Consider the following 20,933-nt stretch of genomic DNA (forward strand, 5'->3'; position numbering starts at 1 on the left):
CTTCAACTCCCAGTCCCAGCATGTTGAACTATATAGTATAGATCAGTGTTTCCCAACCAAGGGGGCCTCCAGCTGTTGCAAAACTACAAGTCCCAGCATTTTGGACTATATAGTAGTATATAGTATAGGTCAGTGTTTCCCAACCAGAGGTGCCTCCAGCTGTTGCAAAACTTCAACTCCCAGCATGTTGGGCTATATAGTAGTATATAGTATAGGTCAGTGTTTCCCAACCAGGGGTGCTTCCAGCTATTGTCAAAACTACAACTCCCAGCATGTCCGGACAGCCAACGGCTGTCTGGGCATGCTGGGAGTTATAGTTTTGCAACAGCTGCAGGCGCTATGGTTGGGAAACACTGCTATAGTATATGGTGCAACATTACAGGAATTGGAGGATTGGTTTGATAAATACCCGCCATTGCATTGCCGGTATTTTTTATATAAAAATATCAGCAGGGTGGCCAAAATACCGTCCGTGCCAGTAAAATACCGGCCAGGTGGCAACAATAGGTGTGACTGGGTAAAATGCGAAGGGCGATGAGGATCTCGTTTTTTATGCGTTTTATATACATCCACAGACATAGACGCCGATCAGAAATAACCCCTGACAGGTGCTGAAGATGTTGCTGCTGTCTATGATAGAAAGAACTTGCAGGGCAACGCAGCTTACTGTATAATGTAGAGCGATCAGAGTGCTGACCCCTGACCACGGCTAAAAAGGGCTTATAGTAGGCATGGGGACATCCGAACTGGAGCATGGAAGGAAGTGGCCTGGTCTTATTAACCACATCATGTGGATGTCCAGGTATGTCCGTATCAGGAACTGTCCAGAGCAGGAGCAAATCTTCATAGCAAACCTATGCTGCTCTGGACAGTTCCTGATATGGACAAAGGTGTCAGCAGAGAGCACTGTGGACAGAAAAAAAAAATCCAAGAAGAAAGGAACTTTCTCTGTAATATACAGCCACTAATAAGTACTGGAAGGATAAAGATTTTTCATAGAAGTAATTTACAAATCTGTTTGACTTTCTGTCACCTGTTGATTAATAAAAATAAATAAATAAATAAAAGTTTTTTTTCCACCGGTGAACCCCTTTAACCCCTTAAGGACGCAGGACGTAAATGTACGTCCTGGTGAGGTGGTACTTAACGCACCAGGACGTACATTTACGTCCTAAGCATAACCGCGGGCATCGGAGCGATGCCCGTGTCATGCGCGGCTGATCCCGGCTGCTGATCGCAGCCAGGGACCCGCCGGCAATGGCCGACGCCCGCGATCTCGCGGGCGTCCGCCATTAACCCCTCAGGTGCCGGGATCAATACAGATCCCGGCATCTGCGGCAGTTCGCGATTAAAATGAACGATCGGATCGCCCGCAGCGCTGCTGCGGGGATCCGATCATTCATAACGCCGCACGGAGGTCCCCTCACCTTCCTCCTTCCGGCTCCCGGCGTCTCCTGCTCTGGTCTGTGATCGAGCAGACCAGAGCAGGAGATGACCGATAATACTGATCTGTTCTATGTCCTATACATAGAACAGATCAGTATTAGCAATCATGGTATTGCTATGAATAGTCCCCTATGGGGACTATTCAAGTGTAAAAAAAAATGTAAAAAAATGTAAAAGTAAAAGTAAAAAAAAAGTGAAAAATCCCCTCCCCCAATAAAAAAGTAAAACGTCCGTTTTTCCTATTTTACCCCCAAAAAGCGTAAAAAACATTTTTTATAGACATATTTGGTATCGCCGCGTGCGTAAATGTCCGAACTATTAAAATAAAATGTTAATGATCCCGTACGGTGAACGGCGTGAACGAAAAAAAATTTTAAAAGTCCAAAATTCCTACTTTTTTAATACATTTTATTAAAAAAAAAATTATAAAAAATGTATTAAAAGTTTTTTATATGCAAGTGTGGTATCAAAAAAAAGTACAGATCATGGCGCAAAAAATCAGCCCCCATACCGCCGCTTATACGGAAAAATAAAAAAGTTATAGGTCATCAAAATAAAGGGATTATAAACGTACTAATTTGGTTAAAAAGTTTGTGATTTTTTTTAAGCGCAACAATAATATAAAAGTATATAATAATGGGTATCATTTTAATCGTATTGACCCTCAGAATAAAGAACACACGTCATTTTTACCATAAATTGTACGGCGTGAAAACGAAACCTTCCAAAATTAGCAAAATTGCGTTTTTCGTTTTAATTTCCCCACAAAAATAGTGTTTTTTGGTTGCGCCATACATTTTATGATATAATGAGTGATGTCATTACAAAGGACAACTGGTCGCGCAAAAAACAAGCCCTCATACTAGTCTGTGGAGGAAAATATAAAAGAGTTATGATTTTTAGAAGGCGAGGAGGAAAAAATGAAAAAAAATTTAATTGTCTGAGTCCTTAAGGCCAAAATGGGCTGAGTCCTTAAGGGGTTAAGGATATCCAATGCAGAGAACACATGTGGGGATGCTTAAAGGGGTACTCCCGTGGACTATATAGTAGTAAATGTTATAGGTCAATGTTTTCCAACCACAGGTGCCTCCAGCTGATGCAGAACTACAACTCCCAGCATGTTAGACTTTACAGTAGTATATAGCATAGGTCAGTGTTTCCCAACCAGGGGTGCCTCCAGCTGTTGCAAAACTACAACTCCCAGCATGCTCGGACAGCCGCTGGCTGTCCGAGCATGCTGGGAGTTGTAGTTTTACAACAGCTGGAGGCTCTCTGGTTGGGAAACACTGGTATAGTACATGGTACAACATAGGATCGGTTGGATAAATACCAGCCATTACATTGCCGGTATTTCTAATATAAAAATACTGGCAGGGTGTCCAGAATACCGGCGTGCCAGTAAAATACCGGCCAGGTGGCAACCCTACACACAGCACATCCTCAGCATATTATACTGTTGATTAATAAAAATAAATAAATAAATAAAAGTTTTTTTTCCACCGGTGAACCCCTTTAACCCCTTAAGGACGCAGGACGTAAATGTACGTCCTGGTGAGGTGGTACTTAACGCACCAGGACGTACATTTACGTCCTAAGCATAACCGCGGGCATCGGAGCGATGCCCGTGTCATGCGCGGCTGATCCCGGCTGCTGATCGCAGCCAGGGACCCGCCGGCAATGGCCGACGCCCGCGATCTCGCGGGCGTCCGCCATTAACCCCTCAGGTGCCGGGATCAATACAGATCCCGGCATCTGCGGCAGTTCGCGATTAAAATGAACGATCGGATCGCCCGCAGCGCTGCTGCGGGGATCCGATCATTCATAACGCCGCACGGAGGTCCCCTCACCTTCCTCCGTGCGGCTCCCGGCGTCTCCTGCTCTGGTCTGTGATCGAGCAGACCAGAGCAGGAGATGACCGATAATACTGATCTGTTCTATGTCCTATACATAGAACAGATCAGTATTAGCAATCATGGTATTGCTATGAATAGTCCCCTATGGGGACTATTCAAGTGTAAAAAAAAATGTAAAAAAATGTAAAAGTAAAAGTAAAAAAAAAAGTGAAAAATCCCCTCCCCCAATAAAAAAGTAAAACGTCCGTTTTTCCTATTTTACCCCCAAAAAGCGTAAAAAACATTTTTTATAGACATATTTGGTATCGCCGCGTGCGTAAATGTCCGAACTATTAAAATAAAATGTTAATGATCCCGTACGGTGAACGGCGTGAACGAAAAAAAATTTTAAAAGTCCAAAATTCCTACTTTTTTAATACATTTTATTAAAAAAAAAATTATAAAAAATGTATTAAAAGTTTTTTATATGCAAGTGTGGTATCAAAAAAAAGTACAGATCATGGCGCAAAAAATCAGCCCCCATACCGCCGCTTATACGGAAAAATAAAAAAGTTATAGGTCATCAAAATAAAGGGATTATAAACGTACTAATTTGGTTAAAAAGTTTGTGATTTTTTTTAAGCGCAACAATAATATAAAAGTATATAATAATGGGTATCATTTTAATCGTATTGACCCTCAGAATAAAGAACACACGTCATTTTTACCATAAATTGTACGGCGTGAAAACGAAACCTTCCAAAATTAGCAAAATTGCGTTTTTCGTTTTAATTTCCCCACAAAAATAGTGTTTTTTGGTTGCGCCATACATTTTATGATATAATGAGTGATGTCATTACAAAGGACAACTGGTCGCGCAAAAAACAAGCCCTCATACTAGTCTGTGGATGAAAATATAAAAGAGTTATGATTTTTAGAAGGCGAGGAGGAAAAAATGAAAAAAAATTTAATTGTCTGAGTCCTTAAGGCCAAAATGGGCTGAGTCCTTAAGGGGTTAAGGATATCCAATGCAGAGAACACATGTGGGGATGCTTAAAGGGGTACTCCCGTGGACTATATAGTAGTAAATGGTATAGGTCAATGTTTTCCAACCACAGGTGCCTCCAGCTGATGCAGAACTACAACTCCCAGCATGTTAGACTTTACAGTAGTATATAGCATAGGTCAGTGTTTCCCAACCAGGGGTGCCTCCAGCTGTTGCAAAACTACAACTCCCAGCATGCTCGGACAGCCGCTGGCTGTCCGAGCATGCTGGGAGTTGTAGTTTTACAACAGCTGGAGGCTCTCTGGTTGGGAAACACTGGTATAGTACATGGTACAACATAGGATCGGTTGGATAAATACCAGCCATTACATTGCCGGTATTTCTAATATAAAAATACTGGCAGGGTGTCCAGAATACCGGGCGTGCCAGTAAAATACCGGCCAGGTGGCAACCCTACACACAGCACATCCTCAGCATATTATACGCTGTGGATGTGCCACCAACAGTCAAAGAGCGAGGCCAAAGCGAGCTCCCTTCTGCGGCCGGGTAGCTTTACCCAGCCGCAGAAGGGAGCCAGCTCTGCCACCGCTCTGTGACTGCCAGCTGCGCATCCGCATCGTGAAATACGCTGAGGATGTGCTGTGTACGACCCTACCCTTAGACTGCAGTTGGGGACCCTCTGAGCTCTATTGGCAAGACTTATAGTATAATATATAACCGATGTTGTCCAAATAAAAAAACGATTCATTAACAAAAATATGTGTCTGCCGGCCCCGATGTTTGTGTTATATAAACGTTCTCGGCCTCTCTCCAGGTATAGCCGTGATCTGGATGTATTCTTATAGAGCAGCGTGACTCCTTTCTATACAACCCACATAGAGAATCAATTATACACTTAAAATAAGGTTTAGACTGCGGGGCCGCTACACAAGAGTCAATGGCCCAGATGTATCAAACTGTGTGAGAGAAAATGTGGAGAGATTTACCCACAACAACCAATCACAGCTCAGCTGACGAGCTGTGGTAAAGTGAAACCCGAGCTGTGATTGGTTGTTGGGCGAAAACTTCTCTGCTTTTTCTCTCACACAGTTTGATAAATCCGGTCCAATGTTTTTACGCTAATCCTTTGAGTTCTAAAGGGTGAGAGACCCCGAGAGTGTATAATCCCCCGGATTACCTGTTAGTACATGCGGTCCGCACTGTAACCTATCGATCGGCTAATGTTTTGTTTGGCTGGAAACAAAACATCAGCGACTTCTGCACTAAAGTCGAATTTTAACTGATGAACCCATTAAAATTTACAGCTCCAAAAATAGCATCTATTCAGCATAATGCTAGGTTGGCATCTCAATGCCACCTGGATACCCACAGCAGTGCAGTCTTGAGAGGCTTTTAACCCTTCCATTGTAAAATGAGCAGAAATATGAATTGCACAATTTGATACTTCATTACAGCGTGGCAGACATGTGAAAGAGTATATGGTTATATATATATATTTTTTAGTCAGGCGTAGCGGCTGTTGACATTCTTTATACAAGGAGAAGATAGGACTTGACAACCGTAGAAGGAAACACTAACCCCTTAAGGACGCAGCCCATTTGGGCCTTAAGACGCAGACAATTTAATTTTTACATTTTCGTTTTTTCCTCCTCGACTTCAAAAAACCATAACTCTTTTAAATTTTCATCCACAGACTAATATGAGGGCTTGTTTTTTGCGCAACCAGTTGTCCGTTGTAACGCCATCACTCAATTTACCATAAAATGTATGGCGCAACCAAAAAAAAAATACTTTGTGTGGTGAAATTAAAAAGAAAACCGCAATTTTGCTAATTTTGGAAGGTTTTGTTTTCTGTCGTACAATTTACGGTAAAAATTACATGTGTTCTTTATTCTTTGGGACAATACGATTAAAATGATCCCTGTGATAACATACTTTTCTATTACTGTTGCGCTTAAAAAAAATCACAAACTTTTTAACCAGATTAGTACTTTTAAAATCCCCCTAGTTTGAAGACCTATAACTTTTTCATTTTTCTGTATAAGCGGCGGTATGAGGGCTAATTTTTTGCGCTGTGATCTGTACTTTTTATGGATACCATATTTGCTTATATAGAACTTTTAATCAATTTTTATTAATTTTTTTGTGAATAAGATGTTATTAAAAAAAAAGCATCTATTTTGGACTTTTTTTTTATTTTTACGTTCACGCTGTTCACCGTACGGTATCATTAAGATTTTATTTTAATAGTTCAGATATTTACGCACATGGCGATACCAAATATGTATATAAAATATTTTTATAACACTTTTTGGGGGTGAAATAGTGAAAATGGGACAATTTACGTTTTTATTGGGGAGGGTTTTTTTCACATTTTTTTAACTTTATTTTTTTACCTTTTTTACTTTTATTTTTACACTTTAATAGTCCCCATAGGGAACTATTTATAGCAATCGATTGCTAATACTGTTCAGTGCTATGTAAAGGACATAGCACTGATCAGCATTATCGGTCATCTTCTGCTTTGGTCTGCGGGAAGGCAGCGGAGTCAGGTGAGGGGACCTCCGTCTGCAGTGCTGGATGACCGGATCGCGGCGGCAGCGCGATCTGAGGCATCTGAGGGGTTAATGGCGGACATCCGCAGGATCGCGGATGTCCGCCATTACGGGCGGGTCCCTGGCAGCCGGGACCTGCTGCGCATGATCCGGGCATCGCTCTGATGCTCGCGGTTATGCTTAGGACGTAAATGTGCGTCCTGGTACGTTAAGTACCACCTCACCAAGACGTACATTTACGTCCTGCGCCGTTAAGGGGTTAAAGGGGTACTCCGGTGGAAAACTTTTTTTTTTAACGAACTGGTGCCAGAAAGTTAAACAGATTTGTAAATTATTTCTATTAAAAAATCTTAACCCTTATAGTACTTTTTACCAGCTGTATGCTACAGAGGAATTTCTTTACCTTTTGAATTTCATTTTTTGTGTTGTCCACAGTGCTCTCTGCTGACACCTCTGTCCTTGTCAGGAACTGTCCGGAGCAGCATAGGTTTGCTATGGGGATTGTCTCCTGCTCTGGACAGTTCCTAATACGGGCATCGGGTGTCAGCAAAGAGCACTGTGGATAACACAAAAAAGAAATTTAAAAAATTAAGATTTTCCTCTGTAGCAAACAGCTGCTAAAAAGTCCTGAAAGGATTAAGATTTTTTTAATAGAAGAGATTTACAAATCTGTTTAACTTTCTGGCACCAGTTCATTTAAAAAAAAAGTTTTCCGCCGGATTTCCCCTTTAACAGTTGTCACCTTGTCTTGTTGTGTCTATACTGTATACTATATATACTATACTGTCTAATGCAGTGTTTCCCAACCAAAGTGCCTCCAGCTGTAGCAAAACTACAACTCCCAGCTTCAGGGCTTGCGCCACCCTAGGCGAAAGGTAATTTTGTAGCCCCTTGACCCCACCCATTGGCTCCACCCTTTGACACACCCCACCTTACTACTGGGGTGACACGCTGTAAAAAAAAACCTCCTCACGCGATGGTGGTTCTGGCTGGGCGGGTGCTTCGGATGAGAGGCGGGTGCTTTAGATGCTGGCTAGTTGCTAGTTGCTAGTTTCTTCCAGCGGGCAGAGCGACGACTCCATCAAGAGAGCGCTCTAGGCGGCTGCCTATTTTGCCTATAGACAGAACCGGCCCTGCCCAGCATGCCTGGACATCCAACAGCTCCATCCAATATGTCTATACACTATACTTTACTATACACTACATATATATACTATAGTGTCTATAGTGCAGTGTTTCCCAACCAGGGTGTCTCCAGCTGTTGCAAAACTAAAACTCCCAGCATGCAAAAAGCCTCCATCTATATGTCTATAGTCTACTATACTCTATGATAGTGTTTAGGTCAGTGTTTCCCAACCAGGACGCCTCCATTTGTTGCTAAACTACAACTCCCAGCATGCCAGGAAAGCCAAAGGCTTCATCCAGTATGTCTATACTCTACTATACTGTCTAGCTCACTGTTTCCCAACCAGGGGGCCTCCAGCTGATGCAAAACTACATCTTCTAGCCAAAGGCTCCATCCTAAATGTCTATACTCTACTATACTCTAAGACAGTGTTTCCCAACCAGGGTGCCTCCAGCTGTTGCAAAACTACAACTCCCAGCATGCCTGGATAGCCGAAGGCTGTCCGGGCATGCTGGGAGTTGTAGTTTTGCAACAGCTGGAGGCACCCTGCTTGGAAAACACTGCTCTAAGATAGTGTCTAGTGCAGTATTTCCCAACCAGGGTGCCTCCATTTGTTGCTAAACTACAACTCCCAGCATGCCCGGAAAGCCAAAGGCTCCATCCAGTATGTCTATACTCTACTCTAGTGTGTAGTGCAGTGTTTCCAAACCGGAGTGCCTCCAGCTGTTGCCAAACTACAGCTCTCAGAATGCCCAGATAGTCTTAGGCTGTCCGGGCATGCTTGGAGCTGTAGTTTTGCAACAGCTGGAGGCACCCAGTTTGGGAAACACTGTTCTAGTGGTAGGCTTATATTACAGTCCTGACACAATTTTGCAGTTCTTAAATCCTACTTTTAAATACTATATCCAACCTTATTATACATTTTTTTTTACATCTTCTCTGTATTCCTCAGACATTGCAGCTTCTATAGCAGAGCTCCCTGTCCTACACTTATATCAGTTTAAAGGAATTAACCACAAATAGAAAAACAGAGTTAATTTCTTCCAAAAACAGCGCCACGCCTGTCCTTGGGTTGTGTGTGGTATTACAACTTGGCTCCATTCTTTTCAATGGAACTGAAATGCAATACCACAAACAACCTGAGGACCAGTGCCAACCTTAGGGGTGGCACTGTTATTTGGAATAAATATGCTCTTTTATCCTATTCCTCTTTAACCTGTTACCAGAGATGAGCCAATCAGGTCGACATAAATCAGATTTGGTCTGAATTTCACAAAAAATATTCAGATTCATTTGAATCCAGACTTTTTCTGAATTATTTTGTGATACATTTTATCTATGTTCTTTTATACATTCATCAAGCTTTTTACATTCGTTCTTCACCCGACCTGGTAGCTCAGTGTACTGTTCTGGAGCAGGGACTCTTGTCCTTGATAGGAGTCCCTGCTCCTGTACACTCTTCTTGAGGGAGATCACTTGAACATCTGAATTAAGTCATCACTGTCATTTGAACAAACTTTTCATAGATCAATAGTCCAAAGGAATATCTGAAACTTTGTGATATATCTTATTAGACAAAAGTGCTTCTTTCTCCTGTTACCAAGCTTTTTCCCTCTCCTCCCTCCGGCTGCTAAACTCCATCACTGTGAAAATCAGCTCAGCTTTGTCCTGAGTCTACAAGACAAGAAATACAAATGTTTGGAGGGGGGTGGGGGGCAGGAGGGAGCCCTGCCCACCTGTTCTTGGAGAACTGCAAATTATACATGAAACCTGCAGAGCAGAAATCTGCTAAATGTCACCTGAAATGACAAGCACGCTTTCATATTCGAATTGGAGTCAAATCTGATTCCTAAAACCAGAGCAGTTTTAAATGCAGTTTCTTTAAGGGGTACATTGGTGGAAATGTTTTAATTTTATTTTTTTTAATCAACTGGTGCCAGAAAGTTAAAAAGATTTGTAAATTACTTCTATTAAAAAATCTTAATCTTTCCAGTACTTATCAGCTATAAGTTATTTTCTTTTTGAAATTCCTTTCCGTCTGACCACAGTGCTCACTGCTGACACCTCTGTCCATGTCAGGAACTGACCAGAGTAGGGTAGGTTTGCTATGGGGATTTGCTCCTACTCTGGACAGTTCCTGACATGGAGATAGGTGTCAGCAGAGAGCACTGGAGTCAAACAGAAAATGCATTCAGAAAGAAAAGAACTTCCTGTGGAGCATGCAGCACCTAATAAGTGCTGGAAGTATTAAGATTTTTTTAAATAAAAGTAATTTACAAATCTGTATAACTTTCTGGCACCAGTTGATTTAAAAAAAGAAATGTTTTACAGTGAAGTACTCCTTTAAGCCAAACCCCAGGGGAATCCAACAAGAAGGAGAATAATAGGCCTATCCTTTATATTTCCTATTCATTTGTAATCCACTTCTGGCATTGGCTTAAAAAACTGCATCAAAAACTACAATGGGGCTTTGTATTTTAGAAACATCAGCCCTGAGGTAGTGAATTATAATCAGGTTTATTAGGATATTAGGGAACGTACGGTATAGCGCTCAATTGTTTTAAGCTATATTTATATATTCCCTAAAAAGCACTTTAAGCATGTACTGTTTTTTATGCTTTAATTTGTGTTTTATTATTACCTTGGGATTCAGTGTCTTCTAACATCTGTATACCTAGAGACAGTCAACCAATGGTATATATCAATTGAATGACCATACAGGTGTGCATACACATAGTCTTTTCTGGTATAAGCTGGGTGATAATATTGTGTATGGTAATACAGTGGTCCCTCAAGTTACAATATTAATTTGTTCCAGGACGACCATTGTATGTTGAAACCATTGTATGTTGAAACCAGAACTCTATGGAAACCTGGTAATTGGTTCTGAAGCCTCAAAATGTCATCCAAAAATAGGAAAAAGTGAGGATTAAACAAAAATAAGTAGATAACTAAAATAGAGATAAAGCAAATTCTTACATGTAAAAGTAAAGATCTGCTGGGAGCTGTAATCACTGTCTATGTCAGTGTTTCCCAAAGAGGGTGCCTCCAGCTGTTGCAAAACTACAACTCCCAGCATGCCCGGACAGCCTACGGCTGTCCGGGCATGCCTGGAGTTGTAGTTTTGCAACAGCTGGAGGCACCCTCTTTGGGAAACACTGGTCTATGTAGAGGACAGAAGCTTCTTCAGGGTCCTGTACAGAACACGCAATGTCCTAAAAAAAAAGTAAAATGGAGCCGCCCTCACCTGATGCCCAAAGGAGCAGCTAACCCTGGCACAGGTAAAGAGTACAGAACATGTAATACCTCCCTGTACTGTAGGGGGCGCTACCAGACATCAGTCAGTGCATGCACTTCAGTAATACAGGGGTTTTACCAGTGAAATGTCCATTCTGATTGGTCGGTTCTTCCAGCCATTGACACGTTTCGCAGATTCCATAGCATTGTAGGTTGAGTCTGGTTTCAAGTTACAATGGTCCAGAAAAGACCATTGTATGTTGAAACTATTGTATGTTGAGGCCATTGTAAGTTGAGGGATCACTGTACTGTACACTATAGGGCAGTGTTTTTTTCTACCAAAGTGCCTCCAGCTGTTGCAAAACTACAACTCTCAGCATCCCCGGAACAGCTAACGGCTGTCCGGGCATGCTGGGAGATGTAGTTTTGAAACAACTGGAAGCACACTGATTGGTAAACACTGCTAAAGTGACCACTGCACAGTTTACATTGCATAATTATTATTTTGACCATTTAAAAAATAAATGAATAACAATAATATAGGTGCTTTGTGTAAATGTTTGCTCATAACCATGTAAAAATGCTCAAGAACTGGAATTGCAAGCAAATGCTTGAAAAAAATACATAAGAGTGGCAAAAAAAAGCTCCAAAAACATACTAGGAAAACAAAAAATGTCAGCAGGATTTCGGGCATACCTTTTTTTATTTTAAAGGGGTATTCCGGTGAAAAACGATTTTTCTTTCCATATCAGCTGGCTCCGGAAACTTTCACAGATTTGTAAATGACTTCTATTAAAAATCTTAATCCTACCAGTACTTATCAGCTGCTGAAGTTGAGTTGTTCTTTTCTGTCTGACAACAGTGCTCTCTGCTGTCTGTTTCAGGAACTATCCAGATCCTATCCCCATAGCAAACCTCTTCTGCTCTGGGCAGGGAGCTCCACTCACCTACTCCTGTTCTTCGGCCGGCAGTGACGCCCCCTCTGCTTGATTGACGGGCCGCGTCATCGCTCTGCTCCTTCTGTTCAGTGAGCAGAGCGACGACGCTGCCCAACAATCAAGCGGAGGGTGGCGTCGCTGCCGGCCGAAGAACGGGAATAGGTAAGTGGAGCTCCCTGCCCAGGGGACTACTTACGGCCATGGCGGTGACTAGTTTATATGTTCATATCTTCACCCATCACCCTTTTACCCTATATAATGCTTTGCCAAGCAATATATATAGGGTAAAATCTGATGATTGGTTCCCTTTAACTTTCTGGAGCCAGTTGATATGAAAAAAATTTAATAGTCCTTTCCGATGCCAAGATTTCAACCTTTTTTGTTAATATTTAAATTAGACTCTAAGTTCCCCAGCTTGGCAAGAGCCATGTGTTAACCAGCCCAATCTCCTCTATTTCACTAACTCTGTTCCTCTACCATACACCTTCTCTGCCTTTGATTCACAGTGGACGCAGAGGAGATGAATAAGAGTAGATGGTTGGCTAACTTTGGGCTCTTGCTATACTGGAGTAAGCCTCCTGGTCACTCAAGCACCTTTCTGGCCACTTTCATCCCCCATCCAAAGGCGCTGCGGCATTCATACACGCCACACACCCTCAGTTCATGTCTATGAGAGGGGGTGCGATGGCTAGTACAAAGCCATCATGCCCCCTCCCATAGATATGAATGGAGGGGGTGTGGTGAGACGTCATAAACATGGAAGCCCCAGGCTTCCATGTTCACGACTGCGGCGGCACCGGCCCAGAGATCGCGGTGGTGGGGAGTGGTCCCAGGGGCCGGACCCCCTGCGATCAGACATGTTATCCTTTATCCTTTTGATAGGGGATAACATGTCTAGGGGTGGAGTAGCCCTTTAAATATCGGCTGTGGAAAGAACTACTTTGGGCCACTTTTTACGAGTACACATTTATTTTGCATTACTCAATAAAGCAGCAAACCACACTATTGAGTCCGGCAAAATGAAGTGTGCCAGTGGGAACTGGCCCAAACGTAGTAAAAAAATTACGATTTGGACCGTAAATGGGTATCCCGGTTTGGTAAAACTTATCTCCTCTCCACAGGATAGGGGATAAGTGTCTGGACTGCTGGAACCCCCTTCTTCCTTGTGATCTTTTGAACTGTTTCCATCTCTTCAGTGAACCCCATAGTTGCGCCTTTTTCCCTGACCCAATCTCAGCCAGTGAGTGGCTGAGCTGGCCGTCACTCCTGTTCACCACGAGTGTGTCTCTGAAGGTGAGTACCGAGCACTCAGGGGAGAAGACGCAACTGGTGAGTTAATTTGGGAGAGACAGTGCCCGGTTAAGGAGATTGTGGTGGTCAGACCACCAGTGATCAGATACTTATCACTTAAAGGATAATTTTTACAAAACTTGAATACCCCTCTAAAGTAAAGGGACCCACTGCCGTGTGCCATCATATGTTTCAGCCTTCCTGGCAGAATGCCAAGGTTTACCGGGGACGTACAGTAATAATGTTGTGTCATCCCAGCCTAAGTCTCCGCCCTTACTGCATTGATATCACACCAATGTATTTCTAAAACTCCTATCCGGAACCCCCCGAACAAGGTTTAGACCACACGTCAGATGGGAATTGTGAGACGCTTCTAATGACTGCATTGATTTTATTGGTTTAATGTTTTCCACTTAACAAACATTGACATAGTTGTCATTGGTAATATATAGAGAAGCATCAATCGTCCCGTCATGTCTTGTTGATACTGTACCTTCCATTGTTCAGACAGCTGGGGACTGGCAGGTGACTGAGATGAAGGATACCGCCATTTCCATTGTGCTTAAAGCATTAACTGTGATGAAACGTTCCGTACATCGTCTCCCAATGGTTCTTTTGTTGTTCCTGCCTCCAGTGCTCAGAGGGATCTAGATGTGTTTTTTTCCCCCCAAAGCAATAGATGAAATGCATTCTTTTTTCTGATTTTTGAAAGGTATCTAGAAGCCTTGTCGCTGTAGTATTAATATAGAAATGAAGGAGTAGAGGTAAATAACTTTTTTTCTATTAAAGGGTACTCTGCCCCTAGACATTTTATCCCCTATCCAAAGGAAACGATCTCCGTGCAGCACCCGGCAATTGTTTAGAATGCTGTTTGCGGGCGGCGGGGGTCGTGACATCATGGCCACGCCCCTTGTGACGTCACACCACACCCCCTCAATGCAAGTCTATTGGAAGGGGTGTGGCCCCCACCGCCCGCTTCAAGCGCTCGGAACTAAATGTTCCGAACGCTAGGGCAGCGGAGTATCCCTTTAAAGACACACATGGCCACAAACACTTGGCCAGTAGATATGTGACCACCAGGCCCTCAACTTATCACAAGAAAGGTGCAGCTCAGTCTTCCCTTGCAGGGTGCTTACCTGTTTAAGCTGATGTGGCAGGCATGGGTTTTCAGCCCTATTGACATATTTTGGCCTTGCAGAGAATAGAGGTGGAGTCTCATCACTGCAGGTCACCTGATGAGACCAAACTAATCACCTATTACCCATACTTAGCTTTTTGTATGTTTTGAGAAAACGGCGAATAAGAGAGAATTGAATTCTCCTCTCAGTCCCAAGGACTAAGTGAACCGGATATTGTTAGGTGTCTCTTTTGTTTCTGGTAATGGTGATTCTTTCTTATTTATTTTCAGGGACAGTCATATAAAGGAGTACAGTACAGATTCTTTGTCCCACGTCATATACTGGAGCTTCAGAGCCTGTAGAAATGCTGCTTTTCTCTCTGCAGTTGTAAGACAAGGACATTTTGTTGAAGTCAAGGCATGGTAATAAAAGAATCCGCATAAATACATAAATATACAGTAGGCAAATAAAGAAATACGCTATTTGGACAAAAAAAAAATAGGAAACCTACAAATTAAGACCAATGGAGTTTTTAGGAAATTTAATTCTAAATGTGTAGGTTTTAATATGGGGTTGGCTCCGATTCTGCAGATTTAACAGATTCCTCTATTCTAGGAAGGCTGCAAGATTTTGGAGATGTCTGTGGAAATATTGGCCCATTCATCCAGAAGAGCATTTGTGAGGCCTAAAAACTGATTATGGAGGAAAAGGCATGACTCACAATCTCTGTTCTAGTCCCCCCTTAAAGGGGTATTCCGGATTTATACATCTTATCCCCTATCCAAAGCATAGATGATAAGATGTATGATCGCAGGGGTGTGGCGTGACGTTAATAGGGACCAGACGGTGACGTTTCGTTCCCATCTCAGAGGCAGCGCCCGGCACAGAATGCTGTCACGACCCCTCCCATAGAAATGAATGGAGGGGGTGTGGCATGATGTCACTAGGGGCATGGCCGTGATGTCACGTCCCTGTCTCGGAGGCAGCGCCCGGCACAGTATGCCGGGGGCTGCACTGAGATTGCGGGGATCCCCAGCGGTGGGACTCCTGTGATCATCTTATCCCCTATCCTTTGGATAGGGGATAAGATTTATAAAGCCAGAATACCCCTTTAAAGTGTTGGATGGTGTTGAGGTCAGAGCTTTGCATGGCCAGTCAAGTTCTTCCCCCTTAATGCTGGAGAAGAAAAGGACAAACCCAAACTGTTAACACAAAGTTGGAACCCTACAAGTGCAAAACGTCTTGGTATGCTGAAGCATTACGATTTCCATTCACTGGAACCAAGAAGCCTTGGCCCGGCCCCTGAAGAATAAGCCCATACCAGTATCCCTTTTTCACCAAACTCCACAGCCAGGCACAATGCAGTCAGGCAGGGAACGTTCTTCTGGTATTCGACAAACGCAAACTCATCTATCAAAAGCCAGTGGTGCCATGCTGTATACCACTCCATCTGATGCATGGCATTGATCTTGGGGATGAAAGGCTTTCATGCAGCTAAGTTGCTGAGTTGTTGTGGTTTCTAAATTAGTCCACTCTGATGGTGGAAGATCTAGAAGGGAAGAAATGTCATGAACTGTTTGTCGCAGTGGTGACTCCTATTTCAGTACTATTGTGGTATCTGTGAACTCCTTAGAAAGACTATCATTTCCCAAATGCGTGTAATGCATATGTGACAATGGGACTAAATAAAACTTCAGAATTCAAGGATTAAAGAGCTCTTCCAATACTTTTGTCCATAAAACTAATTTAACACTTTGGCAGTATTCATCTAAAGTATGCATTGATGGACTCATTATATACCTTCCTTTATGATGAGTGCCATTTTACTCTTTTTTTTCCAAACAGATGCCAAAATGACTCCTTTTGAAACAAAATGGGTACATTTACCATGCAAGGGTGTATTCACCTTACCTTTTCAACCTCCGGCGGCTAGATCCAGCAGGAGAATTTCAAAATCACCTTCTGCCATATCCCTGCTAGAGCCATGTCGTACCCCATTCATTTCATCGAGCCGAACTGAGTCAGCTAGTGACTTGGGTCAAGTAATTTTCCGAATGTATCCCACTTTTGGCCAGATAGAAAACCGAGGTCTGCTGCGGCTTTCAGTCTGTGCCGAAAGCCAAAAATGGTTGGTACATGACCAGGCGGTTTTAAAAATCTCTGCAAGAAGGCTGAAAACATGATGTGAATGCAGCCTAAGCTGGAGCCTTTTCTGCTACATATAGTGCAATGAAGTGTAAGATGAGCCTAACCTGTCGAAACTAGGCAGTTTTATGTCACGAAAATGCAATGTTTTAGTAAGATTTTTAGACATATATCACTCATACTGTTCACGTTGTCGAATTCTTTTCTTGTGTCTTACTAAAATACCATATAGCAAAGAAAGTCCGCCTGGCACTACCTAAGTTCAGGACTCTATGAACACTTTGGGAGGAGAAGACTTTGCTAGAGAAACCACTTTACTAGGTCGTGCTCTGTTTCTATTGAGTGACCATCATACAACGTTTCGAACACATAGTATGAAAAAGTGGCACTCACCCATGTGGCAGTCTTCTTTATACTTTATTTATCTTCGGTGCATTGCACAGTTTCTGCAAGGAACTGCGTACAAACAAATGGGGGATTAAAAATCAGCAACAGCTGTTTCCTGCGTAGGCACTTGCGTGCCTACTCAGGAAACAGCTGTTGCTGATTTTTAATATCAATTCCCTGCTGCTAGTTTGTAATGCACCGAAGATAAATATAGTATAAAGAAGATTGCCAAGTGGGTGAGTGCCGTTTTTTTTCATACTATGTCATTGAATCAACATACTAAAACACATTTCCATGTATATTGTGTGCTGACTTCTTGCGAGATCTCCACTGTTTTCTGTTAGTCCTCGTACCATACGATTGTTGCAGCAAAATGTGACCTGTCAATGTGTTGCGTCTTCATTATGCAGCTCAGCGTTTTCCTACCATGGGAGGCACATCAGAAGTCACCGTGTAGCTTGGTCCTAGGGCATGTACTGCTAAAGCCAAATTGTGAGTTTGGTATATTTGGGTGCGCCCTGCTATTTTGAATAGTCATTATAGCAGAGTCGAAGTAAAGAAGGAGCAGTGTATAGGGGGCCGAGCAGTATCTTACCAGCTTCTCATCAGAGAGGATGAAGCAAAAAAGAATTAAATAAAAGAAAAAGTATTTTTTTTTCGGCGCCTGTGACCGGTACGGCTGCAGCATCTTCACATCTCTGTTTATCAAGCTCCGGAGATAGGAGAACGCATTGGTCTTGAAGCTAGAAATGGATGATGAAGCAGGAGAACAAGTCATTTGTGCAGCTGGAAATAGTTGTGCGGGGTGTTTGGAGATAACGGTGGAGACGTACGAGAGGGCGGCATGATTAAGGGATTTAGGTGTCAGACCGAGGATTTAATGTGATTCAGGAAGGAATAGGAAAACCAGTCGAGGATTTGCATAGTGTTGCGGCAGATATGGAGAGGTGAGATAGGTACAGCTATCTGGCTCCAAAGTTTTTTTCACCTACGGTAGACTGTTTACGAATGGCAGAAGCATTCACAGCGGCAATGATCAAGAATAATCGGTTATGAGGGAGGAGTTATTTTTGCTGTAAACATTAAATAATTTGAAATTGGTTTTGATAGACTGGTGCTAGGTTACTTGTGCACCCTAACAGAGGTAGAAAAACCCTATTTTGGTGTATGCTGCTATTGGACTAGTGGTTCCCCTATATACCATTCATAAATAACAATGAAAAACCTGTTATATATAGCCAACAGCGCAAAGTTGGGAAGAGTGAGAGTATAGACAGTGTGACGGTATATACAATATGTAGAAGTTAAATCAATCAAGCTTAGAAGTCATAAGTGTGAAAGGTCACTGGTATGTGTAAAAAGCTGCTATCCTGAATGTTGATAGTGATCCCAGACAGAGGAAATAGTACCTGCTATCGGTGTCATCAGAGGAAGAAATGGGATCCAGCATTGATACAGCAGTCCTAAGTCCTCCATTCGGGCAGCACCCTTTGTGTGGGAGACAGCCCCGGCCGGTGGCATTTCAAACAAGCAGTTGTTGTTAAAAAATCGCTCTCCGGTTTGTGAAGTCACTGTGGAAGTCTGCGAGGGTCAAAATTACTCCGACACGTTTCAAAGACAAAACTGTTTCCTTCATCAGGGTACTAGAAGTCCAATTCAGTGCCTGGACTTCTACCTCCCTGAGCTAGTTTTGAGCGAGGGAACGCCAACAGGAAATACCAGTTCACAATAAGATAGCCACAGCATTATGGTATTCTCACGACATAGCCTTTTAGCCCCAAGACAAGCACAGATCCTTCCTAAGCATGTCCATTACTGAGTTGCATTTCAAATGTTCCTGTTAAGGTAAGTGATAAAACAGTCAAAAGGAAGAACCTAAGAGTTCACAATGACGGCAATGGCAATTTAAACATATAGTAAGAAATAACTGCAATTTTGATGTACTAGGTGACTTTTATGCTAGTGTTATATGGCCCATTTTTAGTGTCTGTATCAAGACCACAATGCCCAGTCTGGGGGATGTGGCCTTGATACAGACACTAAAAATGGTTCTAATAAACTGGAATGTGGTCTGAAGTCATGATATCTATAATGGATGCATATTGGCTCCCTCAGGTAATATAAATAACTAGGATTTTATAAAGTAGTGATAGAAAGAAAATGTATGGTTAAGCTGCCAAATTAAAATAAAAAGGGTCATCTGACCTCTTAATAATAATAAAAAAATCAGAATGTTGTAAAGTAATAAAAGAACTAATAGTCAGTTTACCAATCCGCAGCCCCTTCCCATTCTGACCCTTCCCATTTCCCAGGCCAGTCTCTATTTACTCATCGGACCCCTGTTACCAATCAATGCCTACCGTGGTGACCCCCCTCAGCCAATCTATAATACCTCAGTTTCTGCCTCTTTCTCAAGGATTTTTAAACCCCTTAGTTTTTGTGGGGAACACTTCTTAAAGTGAAGCTCTACATTAAGGTGTTCCTGTCAAAAGATATAAACCAGATAAAACATTTTACCGGTCAGGGACTGATGTTTTAAACCCTGATGAATGATGAAAATGAGGAGAGCACGTGCTTCTCTTCCTGCTCTGTGTCTATGAGACCTGGTCGGTCCCATAGAGTTACATTATGAGACTGTCTTGTTCACATGACACAGAACAGTAACCCCCGATCTACGATAGCCCCAACATACGATCATTTCAACATACAATGGTCTCTCAGAGGCCATCGCATGTTGAAGGCAGCATCAACATACGATGCTTTTGTATGTCGGGGCCATCGCATAAACGGCTATCCAGCAGCGCAGACTGCTTCAGCTACCACCGTATAGCCGTTTACGGTGCCCCGTGTGCTCTAGTGATGGTTACTTACCTGTTCTCTGGGCTCCAGCGCCTCCTCTTCGGGATCCCCTGCATCGCCGGCGCTCTCCATCGTCCACTTTTAGTATTTCCTTCTGGTGCCATTAGCCTTATACAGTACATGCATATTTCAGTAACATTTGCATTCTATGATTGGAGAATACAGATTCATGGAACACACACCTGACCTGCCTTAAAGGGGTACTCCACTGGCCAGCGTTTGGAACATTTAGTTTCGAACACTGTGTGCGTGCTGCAGGAGTCGGCCACACCCCCTTGTGATGTCACGCCACGCCCCCTCAATGCAAGTCTATGCGAGGGAGCGTGGCGGCCGTCCCTCCCCTCCCATAGACTTGCATTGAGGGGGTGTGGCGTGAAGTCAAAAGGGGCATGGCCAAACCCGCAGCGCGCACACAGAGATTGGAACTAAATGTCCCGAACACTGGCCAGTGGAGTACCCCTTTAACACTTCCTCCACTTAGGGTGTCTCTGTCCTGCTGCTGTGGCCTATAGCGCAGAAGTGGAAAGGTTAATAAACCTGTACAGAAAATTATTCTAAGAGTAGATACGTATTACAGAATAATTTACCCAGTACTCCAGATGCTTGAAACCTTGTGGTAGTTAACTTTGAAGGTTTAGCCTGAGATGAGAGAAAAAAGATTGAGTATAAGTGATAATGTACTCACTGGGGGAGATTTATCAAAACCTGTGGAGAGGAAGAGTGGTGCAGTTGCCCATAGCAACCAATCAGATTGCTTCTTTCATTTTCCACAGGCCTCTTTAGAGGCCTGTGGAAAATGAAAGAAGCAATCTGATTGGTTGCTATGGGCAACTGCACCACTCTTCCTCTGCACAGGTTTTGATAAATCTCCCCCACTGACCGTAGCTTTTAGTATTGCTATTACACTGTTCTTTCTGTGTTCATAACCTGTGGGCCTGCCCGTAAAGCTTTCCGTTGCGTTACCTCTGCCGAGTTGGTAACATAATATTTTCTC

The 20,933-nt window shown here is 42.8% G+C and overlaps 1 protein-coding gene and 1 long non-coding RNA gene across 7 annotated transcripts in view; one reads left to right on the plus strand and one right to left on the minus strand.

Annotated features, from left to right (window-relative positions):
• Nucleotides 1-20,933, plus strand: part of GRIN2B (glutamate ionotropic receptor NMDA type subunit 2B) — a 544,413-nt gene that overhangs the window by 372,724 nt on the left and 150,756 nt on the right. For 5 of the 6 annotated variants that reach the window (XM_056523792.1, XM_056523791.1, XM_056523790.1 and 2 more), the window contains one exon: nt 14,839-14,970. The exons of the other annotated variant lie outside the window; for it this stretch is intronic. In XM_056523792.1, coding sequence (XP_056379767.1) covers nt 14,839-14,970 — 132 coding nt within the window. The remainder of the gene's footprint in view (nt 1-14,838; nt 14,971-20,933) is intronic. 6 annotated transcript variants of the gene reach the window in all.
• On the minus strand, nt 13,540-18,914 carry LOC130275613 (uncharacterized). The gene is made up of 3 exons (XR_008844840.1): nt 18,490-18,914; nt 14,567-14,927; nt 13,540-14,161 (listed from the first exon to the last, which is right to left on the minus strand). It is a non-coding gene; the product is annotated as an uncharacterized LOC130275613 (long non-coding RNA).

The sequence above is a fragment of the Hyla sarda genome, chromosome 6 (genome assembly GCF_029499605.1).
Source record: "Hyla sarda isolate aHylSar1 chromosome 6, aHylSar1.hap1, whole genome shotgun sequence".
NCBI classification, from domain to species: Eukaryota; Metazoa; Chordata; class Amphibia; order Anura; family Hylidae; genus Hyla; species Hyla sarda.